The sequence below is a fragment of the Colletotrichum higginsianum genome, chromosome 3 (genome assembly GCF_001672515.1).
Source record: "Colletotrichum higginsianum IMI 349063 chromosome 3, whole genome shotgun sequence".
NCBI classification, from domain to species: Eukaryota; Fungi; Ascomycota; class Sordariomycetes; order Glomerellales; family Glomerellaceae; genus Colletotrichum; species Colletotrichum higginsianum.
The window spans coordinates 4426440-4443238 of NC_030956.1; the positions used below are offsets into that span (position 1 = coordinate 4426440).

Below are 16799 nucleotides of genomic sequence, written 5' to 3' on the forward strand. Positions count from 1 at the left end.
ACGGTACAGAGTACAAATAGTACAATATCATGCCTGTTGCCCTGGCCGGCCCTGAATATCCATGCATCGCTTGTTCCCAGCTCCGACGATGTACGTGCGGGAAACTCTGTAAAATCTACTCCTCAAGCTTCCACTTTTTTACCCTCCCCCCCCCCCCCCCCCCCCGCCCGCCCCCCCGCCCGCCGTAGGGCGCAGAACCGGCCGCTGCCAACATTCCCTGAGTTCCTTGGTGACAGGAGCAGGTCAACAACAGCCATATCGAATCCGGTGATCCGCGTCAAGCTCCAACAATAGTAGCGTGGTGCTCCCCCCCCCACCCCGCCGCGGCGTGGGATACATTTCGAATGACGTCCGCTGATTTGCTCCCGACCCAATCCTCTCCCACTCTTGTGTCCGGGATGAGGCCGTCACACTCCTCTTCCATCTGCACGTTATGACAAAAGGAATCGTTCTGAAATCGGTACAAGGCCCCACGGATTCGGGCTACCTCTGGGCTACTTTTCGACCCATGCCACGTTTGGTGGTTGTCTCACCTGATCCCATCTCTGATGGCCGGTACCCATTCGGTATACATTGATTCCCGTCCTGCCCTGCCAGATACCCCCAAAGTCCATCTTCGGCACTCTTTCATCAGGTCACTCCCTGGGCACTGTACCGTCTGTACATGCGGTACTTGGGAGAGAAAGGGCGTCTGACAACCCACTCTGGGGGGCATCACCCGCTTGACACGATACGCGTCTCTGAACACAGCTGCCGCCCTATGTACACTACGGCTAGCATGGCAGAATGCCGACGTCCATGTATCGCCGTCTGCTTGCCGGCGCCTCCGCCGGGTCTGGGAGGACCCAGGTAACTTTCTCGCCGTGGCTATAAGCTATAGGTACCCGTCCGTTCTTTGTCGTCCCCGAGCACAAGCACATACAACAAGTTGCTTTGCACATGCTACTTTCCATCTTGACCAAACAGCATATTTACCTTTTTTTTTTTGCTGTCCCAAAATCTCTTGTACCCGGCTCGGTATCCAGACTCGCAAAAGCGTTTGTTCTTCAACCCTCGCAAATCACTCTTCCCTCCGTCCCCCCCCCCCCCCCCCTTCCTCAAGTAGTAGGTACCGATATCACCATGGGCTCTATTGCTGTTCCCCAGGACGAGCTCCCTCATGCTCACGCCGGCCTCCGGGCCGCCAAGCAACGGGCAGCAGCAGCCGCCCAGCCCGCCGCCGCCACCGGTGGTCTCGACATCATCGACGTGCGGCGTGTTGCGGTTGAAACAAACTTGAAAGACGACATCATCTCCATGTGGAACCCCACAAACGGACCCCGGAGGCTGCCGACCCTGCTCCTCTACAACGAACGGGGCCTGCAGTTGTTCGAGGATGTGAGTGCTTCCGGGGGAGCTCTGTCTCTCTGTGTCTCGTCTCGTCTCTCCATCTCACCACCTCAGCCGCGTCTTGCGTCATCCGCACTAACGAACCCCTTCTCCAGATCACATATCTGGACGAGTACTACCTCACCAACAATGAGATCGAGGTTCTCGAGAAAAACTCGAGAGAGATTGCCCAGAACATCGCACCGGGGTCCATGGTCATCGAGTTAGGGAGTGGGTTCGTGATTTCCCCCCCTTCCCCCCACCCCTTGCTGACTGGCGAACTGGCCTGGGAACGGTTTTCTGACTTTTTCTTCCTTTTCTTGTTCTTTTCGTAAAGAAACCTCCGCAAAGTCTGTTTGTTGCTGCAGGCCTTTGAAGACGCCGGCAAGACCATCGACTACTACGCCCTTGACCTCTCCCGGGAGGAGCTGGAGCGCACGTTGGCACAAGTGCCCAAGTTCCGTCACGTCCGGTGCCACGGCCTGCTCGGGACCTACGACGACGGCCGGGAGTGGCTGAAGAAGCCCGCCAACCTGGCCCGTGCCAAGTGCATCTTGAGCCTGGGGTCGAGCATCGGTTCGTCGACGTCGTCACAGAAAGATCCTATTTAGTCAGACCTTTTGTTTTGTTGACGAGTTTTGCGCAGGAAACTTTGAACGCGACGATGCCGCTGGCTTTTTGAAATACTTTAGCGATGTTCTCACTCAGTCGGACAAGCTGTTGATCGGTCTGGACGGCTGCAGCGACCCGTCCAAGGTCTAGTAAGTGCCGGGTTCGTCACTGATATATCGTCGAACCCTGCTAATAAAACCTCCAGTCATGCCTACAATGGTATTTGCTCTTACTTATGACGGTCAATGGACTGGTCCTGCTAACACGTACAACTTCAGACAAGAAAGGAATCACTCACGCGTAAAGAAACCTTCCTTCGTTTGCCAGTCCCCTCCCACTTCATCCAACTGACATCCCGATAGGTTCATCTTGAACGGTCTCGCCAATGCCAACGAGATTCTCGGCGAAGAGGCCTTCAAGCTCAGCGACTGGGAAGTCATCGGCGAGTACGTTTACGACGAAGAAGGCGGTCGTCATCAGGCCTTCTACTCGCCCGTTCGCGACACATGCGTTATGGGAACCCTCGTGAAGCAGCACGAGCGCATCCAGGTTGAGCAGAGCCTGAAGTACTCCCAGCTGGGCGCCGAGAACTTGTGGAACATGGCAGGCCTGATCGAGACCAACTGCTGGGCCAAGGGTAACGAGCATGGTAAGTCGACGCTTGGTTTTTCTTGTTTCGTCTTTCGTGCACAACCTCAAGTAATCGGAGCCGAGGGTGGCTACACCCCCTCTTTCACGCGGGAGCGAGTCCTGCACCCCAATAAGCCTCCCCCACGTTTGGCCACCGACGTGGAGCCAATGACCGAAAGAGCTGGAGTGCAGTCTCCTGATCGTAAGATTTCGGACGCGACTGGTCCCAATGGGAATCAGATGACGACGGGGGTTTCAATCCTATATTTATATCCCTGGGGAGCCACTTACACTACCGCCGGCCTTCCGATCTCCCCGTACCCAAAACTGACCCGGAAATAGGACTACACATGATTACCAAGAGGAAGATGCCTTTCAGCCTGCTTCCGGACCTCTACGCCTCGTCGTCGTGTCCGACTCTGGATGACTGGTCTGCGTTGTGGACGGCATGGGACGCCGTCACGCAGAAGATGCTCCCGAGGGAGGAGTTGCTGGACCAACCCATCAAGCTTCGCAACGCCTGCATCTTTTACCTCGGCCACATTCCGGGCTTCCTGGACATCCAATTGACGAAGACGACCAAGACGCCTCCGACCGAGCCGGCCTACTTCCAGCCCATGTTCGAGAGAGGCATCGACCCGGACGTCGACAACCCCGAGAAGTGCCACTCCCACTCGGAAATCCCTGATGAGTGGCCCCCCGTCGAGCAGATCCTCGAGTACCAGCAGCGGGTGCGTTCGAGGCTCCGGGACCAGTACAGGAGCGGCGTCGACAGGATTCCTAGGGCCGTCGCCCAGGGGATCTGGGTGGGCTTCGAGCATGAGATCATGCACATGGAGACGCTGCTCTACATGATGCTCCAGAGCGACAAGACCCTTCCGCCGCCCGACGTCCAGCGACCCGACTTTAAGCGTTTGGCCAACAAGGCCCGCCAGGCGCGGGTGGCCAATGAATGGCACGACGTTCCCGCCCAGTCCATCACCCTGGGGATGAACGAGCCTGAGCTCGACGCCGGCATCGACGGGTACTTTGGATGGTTAGTACTCTTGAGTACCGTTGGTGGTGAATCCTTTACTGATACGAGCCCAGGGACAACGAGAGACCTGCGAGAAAGGCGAATGTTCACGCCTTCCAGGCTAAGGGCCGACCTATCACGAATGAGGAGGTGAGCAACTGAACCGGCTTTCATAGTAGGTGAATGAAGCTAACGTGAGAAGTACGCGCAATACATGTTCGAGAACCACATCAACAAGGTTCCCGCGTCATGGGCTGCCGCCGAGTCAGACTCCAAGAAGACCGTCGACGCCAACGGCCAGGTGTACCTGACGAACGGACAAACGAGTGGCCAGGCGAATGGCCATGTTTACGGCCACACCAACGGTCACACCAACGGCAATCTCAATGGACACAAGGATGGCATGGCTAACGGTCATCTCAACGGCGGTCACCACCACGGAGCCAGCGACCTCCCCGACTCGTTCCTCGACGGCATCGCCGTCCGCACGGTCCACGGCCTGGTGCCCCTCAAGTACGCGCTGGACTGGCCCATCTTCGCGTCGTATGACGAGCTCTCGGGCTGCGCGGCGTGGATGGGCGGGCGCGTGCCTACGTTCGAGGAGGCCCGCAGCATCTACACCTACGTCCACAACACCAAGAGGATGGAGGCCGAGCGCACTCTCGGGAGGACAGTCCCGGCCGTCAACGGGTGAGTGCCAGTTAATGTGTGCATGTGTCGCACCTTGAGACTGACACAGATGGAAATATAAACAGACACCTATCGAACGACGGGGTCGAGGAGACGCCCCCACAGACCGGGTCCCTCGAGGCCGGCGAGGCTCGTTCGGAGCTCTTCGTGGACCTCGACGGTGCCAATGTCGGATTTCAGCATTGGCACCCCGTCCCCGTGACGGCCAACGGCGGCCGCCTCGCGGGGCAGGGCGAGTTCGGCGGCGTCTGGGAGTGGACCAGCTCGCCCCTCGCCCGGCACGAGGGCTTCGAGCCCATGCCGCTGTACCCCCAGTACACATGTAAGACGCCCTCCTCATCCCATTGTAAACCGCCAGTCATCAGCCCTTCTTCGTCGGCTGACAATGCGACCACAGCCGACTTCTTCGACGGCAAGCACAACATCGTCCTCGGGGGGTCTTGGGCGACGCACCCCCGCATCGCCGGACGACGTTCGTTGTAAGTACTCTTCTTCCTCTCCCTTTACTTTTTTTTTTTTTTTTTATCTTGCAGAAACACTCCCACCACTCCACGTCCACAAATACTGATGGAAACTCCAGCGTGAACTGGTACCAGCGCAACTACCCCTTTGCCTGGTGCGGAGCCAGGCTCGTGAGGGACGCCAACTAGAGCGAACCGCGCTAGACGGAGAAACGACGTCGTGTTATATGAGTGTTGTATTGTTGTTTTCAAGCTGGCTGTATAGTGTTTGGTGTCTTGGCATCATTTTCTGTCTTCTTTTTAATCGACTTGTAATCTCTTCGTTTTTGGGGTTGTTTTTATTTGCTTGCTTTTCTCCCTCCTCCCCCCCTTCTTCAGCAGGTGCCTTTTGTTTCAACAACTAGGTTACAGGCCAACGTCCAGGGCCAATGACTCAACTTCGTTGTGCCGAGAGGGTCTTCCGCTGTTCTGTGACAATCCGCAGTCCTTTCTTTCTTTTCTTTCCCTTTTTCTTTTCTGCTTCCTCCCAAAAGCAGTCCTTCGTTGGATGGCACGTTCTTGGTGTTTCATGCCGAGTGATGACGGGGTCCACCACTCTTGCTCGTCGGATTCATTTTTTTGATTGTCTTGCGTGTTCCGTCCGCATTTGACTCGCTCACGTTCTTTACGCCCAACCGGGCGTGTGTGTGTGTGTGTGTGTGTGTGTGTCTGTCTCGATGTATCACCATCACCACCTTCTTTTTCAAAAAAATCTCAAAAAAATCTCGCTCTCCGACCGACTCTTGATGACGTTGTTTCCTCTTCTTCTCCGGGGCGCCTCCCCCGCCAAGTCTGCCTTTCTCCCGAAGGATTCCCAGTACCTCGGTATAAGGAATCTGTCTGATCCAAAACCTGACTCAGCCCCCCCCCCCCCCCCCCCCCTCTTCTCTCACTCTTTTCCAATCTCGCCGGGCGAAATCCGCAATGCAGGTCATGCAGCGCGTCCGTTCCCGTGTGAAGTGATGACGTCAAGGCGTGTGTGGGGGCTTCTAGCGCTTTTTTTGGGGGGGTTTCCTAGGCTGTAGGGATCAAGTCGAGTACAAAAAGATACATCTCATGCAGAATACCTATCACGGAGGAGAATACAAGGGGGGGGGGAGGGGGGGAGGTACACAGTCCAGCACTACTTTGTGGACTGCTCCTGTTCTCCTGAGGAAGTTGTTCTGGTTCCTGGTGTCATAGTGACGCCGCGATGGTTCGGCAGAGGAAGTAATGGATGATTTAACATAGGTATCTGGGAATGTATTCGACTGGGCAACGTCGCCGACAAAAGTACCTCGCTGTACACATGCCCCCATTGGGCCGGCCGACAAGTGCCCGACGGATACCTCGCTCACAACCGCCCGCCTGTGTGAACCTCGGACCGTCCGGAGCCAAAGCGTCGTGCGCGCGCGTTCCCGACCGCCGAGCCGGGGTTTCTCCGGAGATTTCGGCTACCCCACAACCTCGCATACGCCGGTTTTCACGATTTTTCTTTTACGTCCGGGCCCGCAATACGGCCGGCCTTCGCTCCGAGCCTGCCCGGGACCCCACCGCATCCGCTGAAAAAGCACTGGATGGACTTCCCACCTTTCCTTCCCCCACGGCTTCAATCATCTTCAGATGGAAGTCGCATTCCGATTGCAACCAAGGCGTTTCGTTTCACATGACCACTCAACCGTTCAGACTGCCGTAGATGTCGAGGAGCTGTTCGAAGACGTAGCTGGGCAGCTTGACGCCGTTTTCCGTCACGAGGTTTGAGATGAAATCGGGGGGCTGTGGGGAGGAATACTCGTGTCAGCTGACGTACACAACACATTCAAAGCTACCCAGAAGCACAATGAGACTCACGGTGTAATCCACGGCGTCCTCGGGTTGCACGCTCGCGCCGTCCGTCCGGAAGTCCAACACGTGCTGCTTGAAGCCCAGGTCGCGCTGGTCTAGAGGGACCTTGCGCACGAACTTGTGGGACTCGGCGGCGACGTAGAAGGGAAGGCCGGCCTGCTTGGCCAGCTTGGCGATCTGGTAGGTGCCCATGCGCGAGATGATGCCACCATTCTGGGTAACGGCCTCGGCGCCGACGAAGACCATGTGGACCTGTCGCAGCAGGCCTAGGACGTGGGCGACGGCGGGCTCGGCGATCTCGGCAACGGGAATACCCTTATCGCGGAGCTCCCGCACGACGCGGTCCGACTCGGCCGGGCGGTGCTCGTCGCGCACGTAGACGACTTTGAAGCGCACGCCGCCGGCGCCGAACTGGTCGGCGGCGCGGAACAGCAGGGTGGAGACGGCGCGCGAGGCGCCGTGGGTGAGGACGACCTTGCCGTCGCGGACGAAGCGCCAGCCGGCGTCGGCGATGCGGTCGCGTGCAGCGATGGCGCGCGAGGCGAAGAGGCGACCGTTGCGGAGGAGGTGGGTGCGGACGGCGTCGAAGGACTGGTGCGGGTTCGCGGTGGCGGCGCTGGCGAACGGGGCTCCCTCCTGCTGCTTAAGCGAGGAGACGAGGTACTGCAGGAATAGGTCGGTTCCGGCCTGGAGGGGCACGGGGTTGTTGACGGAGGCGTGAAGCGTGTTGGAGGCGCGCTTGACAAGGTCGAGCGTCTCGTAGACGGTGGTGGTGCCCGAGGCGTTGAGGAGCGAGATGAGGGCCTCGATAGCGGCGACGGGTTTTGTCAGGTCGGGGTCTTGGAGGAGGGAGTGGTACGTCGAGACGATGCTGGATGGAAGGAGAGAGAGAGGTTAGCAAGGGGAGTGGTGCTTCAACGCGCCGGGAAGTGGTGGTGGTACTCGATTGCATCCGTCGTCTTGTTGCGGATGGGAATGTCGGAACCCTGGGCCTTTTGGCTGTCGCCTGTCGCTGTAGGACCGTATGGTCAGCCTATGATTTGAAATATTGTGTGCGAACACATTGTGGGAGTCGTGCGGTAGAGGGGAGGAGAGCGTACGTGTGAGGTCGCCGGTGGCCATGGTGATGTCGAGGAGGGTTGAGGGAAGGAGGGAGGGAGGGAGGGAGGGAGGGAGGGAGGAAGTGTTCGAGAGGTGGCACGCAAGGTCACTTGTGATGCGCCGGTGGAGGTGAAGCGAAGCTATCCGGAGGCCTGGCAGGGCAGCAGTCGCGAAATACGTGTGGGGGTCGAAGACGCCGATACGATGGAGCGCAATGCTGGTTGTCGCGATGTGATGGCGTGGGGGCGGTCTTTGGTGTTGAAGCACTGGGAAATAAATTTGGAAGGGGTCAGGACCAGTGACTCAATTCCTACACTGACTGGCCGCCAGAAATGGAGCTTACCGCAGAACAGGGATTGGCATTCGATCGCTGGCGGTTGTGGTTTGGCGGGGTTGTCCTGCTAATCTTATCGCAGCTGTCCCATCCATTGCACAGATACGATACGGGACTACCGATGGCCGCACGTCATTCTGCCCAGAGGCCAAGTATCCATCTATCTGTCCTGCTCCCCCTCCTCCTTCTCCTCCCCTCCCCTCCCTCAAAATAGCGGTCTCGTTCCAGGTCTCGCTCCCTTGCACCACCGCCCTGTGCTCTGTATCATTATCTAAGACATCCCACTACCGACAGCGGGGTTCCCCTCCACTCGAAACGCTGACACCACCACCAAAACCCAGCTAGTCGAGCTCCCGTCCTTGTAAGCCTTCATACCATTCCCCGTCCCCCCTCCGCTCTTGACCCCCCCTGGACCCAAAGCAAAAGCAACTCACTCATACCATCCACTTCGCCATGAAGCTTCTTCCTCTACTTTTCCACCACCGACAACAACTCCGTCGAAGCTCTCCGTCACGCCCTCCCGCGCCCACCTGACACCTCCACACCTCTTCCCCCTTCCCGCAACCACGAATACGAAGACACGACACGACACGACACGACATAACCGGTGGCACCTTCGCAATGGAGCAGACCGATCCCACAACCGGCGCGCCCCTCCCCGCCGACGCGATCCAGCGTATCCTCTTCATCGCTTCGGGCGCCCACGTCTACAACATCCCGCCCCTGACCTCCAACAAGGGCTACACCGCCGCCGGCTGGACCGAACGCCAGATCTTCACCGCCCGCCTCCGCGTCCTCGAGACCGCCTGGGAAACCCCCGCCGCAGCCGCCCCGGTCCCCGTCGGCGTCGGCAGCGCCGTCGTCCCCGTCGCCCCCGGCGCCCCCGCTGGCCTCGCCACCAAGGAGAACCACATCAAGGTCGACATCGTCCTCGAGGACCCCTCCAACGGCCAGCTCTTCGCTGCCGCCCCCTACACGTCCATCTCCGCCGTCGAGCCCGTCCTCGACTCGTCCCGCTTCTTCGCAGTCCGCGTCATGGACGGTCAGGGTCGTCGCGCCGTCCTCGGCCTAGGTTTTGAGGAGCGCAGCGAGGCCTTTGACTTTGGCGTCGCCCTGCAGGAGGCCCAGAAGAGCCTGGGCTTGCTCGACGCCACCCACGCCAAGCAGGCCGCCGAGAACACCAAGCGCGCCGAGGAGGAGCGGAACAAGGACTACAGCCTCAAGGAGGGCGAGACCATCACCATCAACTTTGCCGGCTCCAAGATCGGCCGCCGGTCGAGGCCCGATGCCGACACCAACGGCGCCGCGGCTTCGGGCGCCGCGTTGCAGGCCTTCTCGCTGCCACCGCCGCCGAGCGCGCCCAGGAGCAGCAACAGTGGCGGCGGCAGCAGCTTCCTGCCTCCGCCGCCCAGCGCATCCGCCGTTCGCGAGCAGAAGCGGGAGAAGAGGAAATCGGCGCAGGACCTGGGCTTCGACGACGGCCAGTTTGGCGAGTTTGCGTAGGACTTCTCTCTGTACAGCTCGAGAAGAAGATCTCAATCCCCTCCCTCGGCACGTCACTTCCATCAGGTTGCGAGCAATGGCCGAATAAAGAAAAGGAGCAGTCAAGAGAGTGATGCAAGGAGTTCAAAGGACCGTTTGTTCCATGACTAAAAGTACAAGATTCCCTACGCCGTTTGCTGCGGCTTACCGTACATGAGCCTACCCAATGGACATGATATTGAAGAAGAAAGATGAACGCACCCTTTGGATCGATCGTATTTCCCCAGTTCCTCTGATCGCTTTTCTAGAATCTGCGGGGCTCACCTGCGTTCACTTACGGGCCACCAGATTTCTCGGACCCTGGCCAGAGACACTTTAACGAGGGAAGACTCATTCTCCTGTTGGGCCGTCGGGAATTGGTCTCATTGAAGAAAGGCTGGTGATTCCCGTCTCTGTTGCCGTAGTGAAGCGATGTCTGGGATCTGTACTCGAACCGTAAGCCGCGGTTTTCCAGCTCATCTGCGCGGTCGCCGACGACCACATTGCCCTCTGGCCAAGACTCGTACGGTGACCCATCTTGCGAAGCCTGCATCAGAGACTCGCAGCAGGGCGTCATGGCCTCCCACGTGCCGTAGGATGGGTGGCAGCCCATGGGAAAGAACATGGGCGAGGCGGCGTCCAATGGCGTCGGTATCATGGACGCCACGTCCGAGGGCGTCGTCGCGTAGGCGGTACCGGGCGAGTCTGTGGACCACCAGGAGCGCTGTCGCTGGTAGAGTTCGCTCTGAACCTGCACCCACGTCTCCCGGCTCTGGAGCTCCACGTAGATGTCGCCGAGCCTGAGGAGGATGGCCTTCTTCTGCGCCGCTGCCTCCATGATCTTGCTCTTCAGCAAGGCAGTCTTCTTCCGCGACCGGCGTCGCTCGTCGGACGGCAACCCGTTTCCGATATTCTCCTGCAAAATGGATAGCCTCCTCATGAGGTTCACTTCTTTATCACCCTGGGTCTCAAGTGAAGCCGTCAGATAGGCCTTCTCGGTGTACAGTTTCTCGAACGAGTTTGGAGACATGAAGGCCGACCACCCAGGCTGCTGACGCTGCTGCTGCTTGGTGTTTGTGCTCATGCTGCTCCTCGGACTCGTGCATCCTAGACTCAATGTCGGCCTGAGAGGCGACGGCGTTAATATAGGGTAGGAAACGTCAGATTCATTGCAGTAAGATCGAAACGAAGGCTGGTTCGGTGACGAACCCTCATGGGAGGTGCTCATCGTATCGTGCCTGGTGGCGGCCGAAGGGACGAAAACTGGGGCTTCGACGTACTTGTTCATGGCGAAGAGCAGTAGCAAACGTGGATTGTTATTGTCAAGATACCCAAGGGGAAAGCTGGCTCTTGCGAGCCAGATATACATACAGAGGCCGCAGGCTCGATCGAACCTCCACTGTATCCCTCACCGGCAGGATCTGGATACGAGCAGTGTAAAACCCCGAGATTTCTTTGATGTAGCTTCTGCACATGTAAGACCAAAAAAACTTTGACCAAACACGATCAAATAAAGATGCAGCGATCAAGGGCAGTCCGATTTTAGCCTGGTATGCTCCAGAAAGAGAAGGCGCCCGACAGGGGGAGCAAAGGAACTGGCATGGCAGCTGGGGCTCCAAGATGACCGGTGGCTCTCAGACAATGAGAGGTTCGCCTTGAATGGGGCAAGCTGGAAAGACATCCGCGGTGTCCTGCTTCTCCTGTTGGGTTTGCATCGTGAGACACCACATTCATCTCTCGTCAGCTCGATAACTATCAGAGGAGTATGGAGTTGCCGAATCGTACTTCTGAACCTGGACACCAACCCGAGAATTGTGCCGTGATAGAATGGTATGGCATATGATACACTCGAATCGCCAACCGTAACCATACCTGCAGTTGCTGTGCACTTTGGTCGTATCGCCAGTGCAATCCGAGCCCCTTACTTGGGGGGCTCCGCTGATGCATCTGCAGCTGACCCTAACGTCTAGGGGGGTTCCACCAACTTGGCAAACCGCTCCCGTCCCAGATGCAGAGGTATACCACGGCTAGATGCTAACGCAAGGGACATTATCTCAGATGTTAAAGCCGTCGTGTCTGGGAGGATCGCAGAAGCGCCACAGACCAGCTGCCTCTGCGGCCCTACGCACCGACGAAACCTCGTCTCCTGACACTGCCCTATTGATCTCGTTGTACCGCACCGCGCCCTGGTCTTCGGTGTCGTCCTTTGTGCGCCTCTTGGGCTTGCCGACATGAGCATCCGGATGGTATTGCTCCATGATGTTGACGAAGCAGTCCCTGGAGACCTCCTCAGCCAGGAACTGCATGATCCGTTGGCCCTCTGCTTCTTTTCCGGGCATCACCAGGTGCCGCACAAGAAGGCCTTTTTTGGCGATGCCGTCCCCAGTAAAGCACAGGTCGCCGACCTGTTTGTGCATCGCCTTGATGCTCTCGCGTGCGGTGGCTGCATAGTCGTCTGCCTTCAGAAGGCGCTTGGACGTGGCCGCCTCCCATACCTTGAAGTCGGGGAGGTAGATATCCACCAAGCCATCGAGCAGTTCAAGAGACGCCAGCGAGTCAAAGCTGGAAGTGTTGTAGATGATTGGAACCCTCAGGCCTAGCTCCTTCGCATGTAGGATACTGAGCACAACCTGGGGAACAACGTGTTCCGGGGTGACGAGGTTGATGTTGTGGACGCGGCCGACTTGCTGCAGCTTGATGTACCATTCGCCCAGCTCCTCAGGCGTCAGGTCCTGGCCGTTGCGCTGATGGGCGATATCATGGTTCTGGCAGAAGACGCAGCGGAGGTTGCAGCCCGAGAAGAATACGGCGCCGCTGCCATTGTGTCCCTGGATGCATGGTTCTGGGGTCTTGGTCAGTGTGGCCGCCCTTGCAGAAATTCCGAGATGGAATGCTGTGTGGTTGGACACGATGAAGGGGGAGGATGCTTCAGACCTTCACCGAAATGCGGCGCAATCACATTGACCTTCGTGTTGTTGCCAACCAGGCACATTCCAGTCTTTTCAAAGCGGTTGACCCCGCATAGTCGCGGACATAGATTGCAGTTGGCAAGATGAGCGTAGGCCTTGGATCGCTTCTTGGATTCATCGATGGAAGACAATGTCATGTACCTAGGCATGTAGTCCTCAAGGAGGAACGGGGGCGCGAGGTGGAGTAAGCGACGAGAGTTTCCCATGGCCGGATTACGGCGGAAGAGCTCATGTCGTCGTACAAAGGCTCGTCCCAGTGGTTTCACGTTCATTGTGCAATGCAATCATCGCAAGCCGAGATGAAGTTGATGGAAACAACTACCGCGTCACAGGATGACGACAGGGAGGAGGAGGAGGATGAGGAGAGAGGTCGAATTACCTAAGATGCCACACCATTGGCTGAAGAGAACGGGTGGGTCTACGTTCTTTCCCTACCTGCGTTTGACAGGGAAGGTGTCACTTTGTGCCTCTTTCTTCTTCCATAGGTAGTTCACCTTACCTCAGATTCCGACCTCTGGACTCAATCTTGTCCTACTTGACTTCGTATCGCGCCAACTCGAATTTTTCAACAGAATTGCTGAAATCCCCTCGGATCATGCGGTTTCGGTAATCGCTGGAGGTCTCTTGGCAACAGTTTCCAAGGTCCGCCGGGTTGCACTTCAGTTTAGACATGCTGAAGGCCGGTGATTACCGATCCGGTTGGATGGCATTGCTAACAGCAGAGTTACACTTTATTAATATTACCTACCTTCGGCCATTTCCTCTCACAGGGGCCAACTGTGGTCCGAGCGGATGCTTGCCAGGAAGGTCAGCTTTGCCTTGCAACGACACCCCTGTATCTATGATCTATTCCGGGACAAAAGTCCATGAAGGATCAAAACCACAAAAATCTCCGGTTCTGTCGCAACACTCTTTTACCACCGTAGCAACGTTGAACGCTAGCAAGATACTTCGTCAGTTCTGCAAGTAATCAGACAGTAAAACGTTGCCGATTCCCAGTTCCCATCCAGGACCGAAGTCGAAAGCTCTCCTGTACTTGTGACGTATAAAGCCGAGTCAACATGTAGTGAAGGATGCCAGTGTTGAGAGTAAGCAACTTTAACCTCGAGGTAAATGAGCCAACCACGCGGGAATGGTGTGATGCCGGAATTAGGCTCGACTCTTTGGTTGATTCGTTTCGAAACACATTGCTATGGATGTGAAAACGATAGTACAGCCTGGTGTGTCGGCAAACCTCTCCTCTGATATCATCTCACACCACTCCTCTTGAAAGAAACAGTTAGGGCGTCCTGACTTGGGAAGAACCGGCCAAGAATCCGTTGGGCTTAAGATGAAATTGGAAGCAGATCTGTGCATTAACATACGTGCAGCTGAGCTGTAGGCTCTTCCCTCGTCCGGTTCACTCACTTTACTTTTGATCAACTTGGCAGCTTTGTTGTTACCCCACCGGTTCACTCGCTGCAACCCTCGCCCTTATTCACCATTAGGTTTTTCATACCTTCACTCTTCTATATACCCCCTTGGGAAAGGTTTCTTTTGTTTCACGCAAACGCACTTTCTTTGGCGACTTTCTTTGACATGGATTCCACGTTGGTTTTCTTTTGTTTCGTTTCCCTCGTGCTCCTCCCTTTCTCGAGCGCCCTCCACATCACCAGCCAGACTATAGACAACTTCCTACTCGCTGAGTATGATTATGTCGTAGTCGGAGGTGGAATCTCAGGACTGGTTGTGGCGAACCGACTGAGCGAAGACTCGAACAGTAGCGACCTCTCTTTCGCCGTCTCATTCTGGGCCTTGCTAACTGGATACAGGGACCGTTCTCGTAATCGAGTCGGGTGAGCTGTAAGTTGGCCATCCAAGGATATTTCCCGTCTTCGAGGACTATTACTGACTCTTCTAGTGACGGGCGTGAGAGCAATATTGTGGCCCCCGGCTACATCGGCCTCCCGCATCCTTCGCCCTATGGCCAGAGCGTGGTGACTGCCCCTCAGAACTTTCTCGATGGCAAGACGCGCAGTATCAACCAAGGCAAAGGCATTGGCGGTGGCTCAGTGGTCAATGGAATGTGCTGGACCAGAGGCGCGGCCGCCGACTTCGACGCCTGGGAAGAACTGGGTAATCCGGGCTGGGGATGGAAAGGCCTTCTTCCCTACTTCAAGAAGGTAAACAGCGCGCCCTCGCGAATGACCAAGAAGAGAGTTGATACTGAACCATGATAAAGGTCGAGAGCTACACCGTCAATGTGGACGAGAACCTGCGAAACCGCCTCAACATTCACCCGAACATGTTGTTTCACGGAACCCAAGGGCCGATTAATGTTGCCTACCCGCGTCACTTCTACGACTCATCCGGTAAGTAACCTATCTCTCCACTCCATTACAATCTGAACTCTCGAATTGACTATTGCAGATCATGTTCTCCAAGGGTTTTCGGAGATCGGTCTCCGTCTGTCAGGCGACCTTAACACGGGTGACCTGACGGGCGCTATGATCGTTCCGTCAAGCATGTCTCCTACCAACCAGACTCGCTCTGATGCGCGAACTGGATATTTTGACTCGGCCATCTCCCGCTCAAACTTGCACGTCGTAACTGGTCAGACCGCTACGCGACTGATTGTGGGCTTGCCTGGCTCGTTGGCCGAGGGCGACCGGCGCCGTATCATCGGAGTTGATGTGAGCCAACATCCTAGCCTGTTGGTATCTCAAATAGGCCGCTGACAAGGCTGCTACGGTCTCATAGTTCTCATCGGGACCCTCCGGGATCAACAAGACGGTGACGAGTAACAGGGAGGTCATTCTCGCCGCCGGCGGCATCCAGTCCCCGACGTTGCTTCAAGTCTCCGGCATCGGCCCCAGACAAGTCCTGGAATCCTTGAACATCTCCGTGCAGATCGACCTGCCCGGCGTTGGAAACAACTTTCAGGATCATCCTATGGCTCACTTCCCGTTCGATTGTGAGCAAAAAAATATGTTCCTGGAACCACATGACGTTCAGCTAACCCCTGGCCCAGATTCGAACTCATCCCTTTTCACTTCTCGTGACCTCACGGGCGACGCTTTTGGAGACGCGCTTAACACTTTCCTTACCAACCATTCTGGTACGTACGAATCGTGAAACAAGAAAAGACAGAGGACCAAGCAGCTCACTTTCTCAGGCCCCTTGACGGCGCCCTTGATCAACACCGTCGCCTTCCCAAGCCTGCTTTGGCACGGAGACGAAGGCGAGGCCCTCCAAAACACCACAAGCCAGTCCTCCTTCGAATTCATCCCCCTCGACACCCCGCCGACAGTGAAAGCCGGCTACGCCGCGCAGAAGCGCCTAGTCTTATCCCATCTCGCCCGCGCCGACGTCGGCGCTTACGAGCTCCTCACCACCTCCTGGGGCCAGGTCTCCGTCGCTGCGCAGAAGCCCCTGTCGCGCGGCACCGTCCGGCCGTCCTCCCCTTCCGTCTTCGACGGGCCGCTGCTCGACCCGCGGTATTGCGCTGACCCCTTCGACTGCAAGATCATCCGGCTCGGCCTGCAGACGACGCGACGGCTCATGCAGACCGAGGCGATGAGGCCGCTGCTTCCCGTCATTGACGCGCGGTTCGAGGGGGACGACGAGGGGAAGCTGATGACGGAGCTCAAGCCGCTCGTCGGCACCGAGTACCACCCCAGCGGGACCACAAGCATGATGCCGCGGGAGTTGGGCGGCGTCGTGGACGCGGGGTTGACGGTGTACGGGACGTGTAACCTGCGGGTCGTCGACGCGGGGGTCATGCCCTTGATCCCGGGTGCGCATATCCAGGCTGCGGTTTATGCGGTGGCTGAAAAGGTATGTCATGGTTGGATGGTGAATATGAGTGACCAAGAAGTTTGCTAACACTATTGACAGGCAGCCGACATCATTAAAGATGCAACGAGCGGCCCGGAGGCCTGCCCTCTCGGTGTTCCAAAGTGGCCCCCCGTTCAGAGTGCTGTCTGATATACGCTAGAGCGATAGCGTGTTCGGGCGGTAGTACGGAAGAAAGAAGAAGATGAGTTAGTTGCTCAATGATAATAATAATGCTCTCCTGATCGCCTTGACTGAGTATTGACGTTGCACTTGATGAGCCGCCCACCCACCGGATTATGTCTCTTTCTCTTCATTTGATTTCTCTACTGTCTCGGGATCCGAGAGGCCATGGACGATTCCAAACATTAGATGCCTCAGGGTAGGGACTCGGTAGTTGGAGGGACGGAATCTGAGATAGA

At 57.0% G+C, this 16799-nt stretch overlaps 5 protein-coding genes across 5 annotated transcripts; 2 read left to right on the forward strand and 3 right to left on the reverse strand.

The window, feature by feature from the left end:
* Positions 1-1122: 1122 nt before the first annotated feature.
* Positions 1123-4965, forward strand: CH63R_04852 (Duf323 domain protein; the record flags this gene model as incomplete). The annotated part of the gene is made up of 13 exons (XM_018299827.1): positions 1123-1377; positions 1485-1607; positions 1737-1944; positions 2015-2129; positions 2186-2199; positions 2259-2280; positions 2343-2629; positions 2681-2812; positions 2953-3646; positions 3700-3775; positions 3828-4315; positions 4381-4794; positions 4896-4965. 13 exons carry the CDS (start codon positions 1123-1125, stop codon positions 4963-4965), a joined length of 2898 nt encoding a protein of 965 aa, XP_018161073.1.
* A 1503-nt stretch (positions 4966-6468) lies between these two features.
* Positions 6469-7761, reverse strand: CH63R_04853 (initiation factor 2 subunit family protein; the record flags this gene model as incomplete). Its single annotated transcript, XM_018299828.1, has 4 exons — positions 6469-6570; positions 6646-7510; positions 7582-7651; positions 7740-7761. 4 exons carry the CDS (start codon positions 7759-7761, stop codon positions 6469-6471), a joined length of 1059 nt encoding a protein of 352 aa, XP_018161074.1.
* A 2129-nt stretch (positions 7762-9890) lies between these two features.
* CH63R_04854 (Pyruvate formate lyase activating enzyme) lies at positions 9891-10883 on the reverse strand (the record flags this gene model as incomplete). The annotated part of the gene is made up of 1 exon (XM_018299829.1): positions 9891-10883. One exon carries the CDS (start codon positions 10881-10883, stop codon positions 9891-9893), a length of 993 nt encoding a protein of 330 aa, XP_018161075.1.
* A 766-nt stretch (positions 10884-11649) lies between these two features.
* CH63R_04855 (Radical SAM superfamily protein) lies at positions 11650-12836 on the reverse strand (the record flags this gene model as incomplete). Its single annotated transcript, XM_018299830.1, has 2 exons — positions 11650-12437; positions 12530-12836. 2 exons carry the CDS (start codon positions 12834-12836, stop codon positions 11650-11652), a joined length of 1095 nt encoding a protein of 364 aa, XP_018161076.1.
* A 1306-nt stretch (positions 12837-14142) lies between these two features.
* Positions 14143-16530, forward strand: CH63R_04856 (GMC oxidoreductase; the record flags this gene model as incomplete). Its single annotated transcript, XM_018299831.1, has 8 exons — positions 14143-14323; positions 14376-14406; positions 14465-14726; positions 14786-14915; positions 14974-15260; positions 15304-15661; positions 15719-16380; positions 16441-16530. The coding sequence occupies 8 exons, from the start codon at positions 14143-14145 to the stop codon at positions 16528-16530; spliced, it is 2001 nt and encodes a 666-aa protein (XP_018161077.1).
* Between the last annotated feature and the right edge of the window lie 269 nt (positions 16531-16799).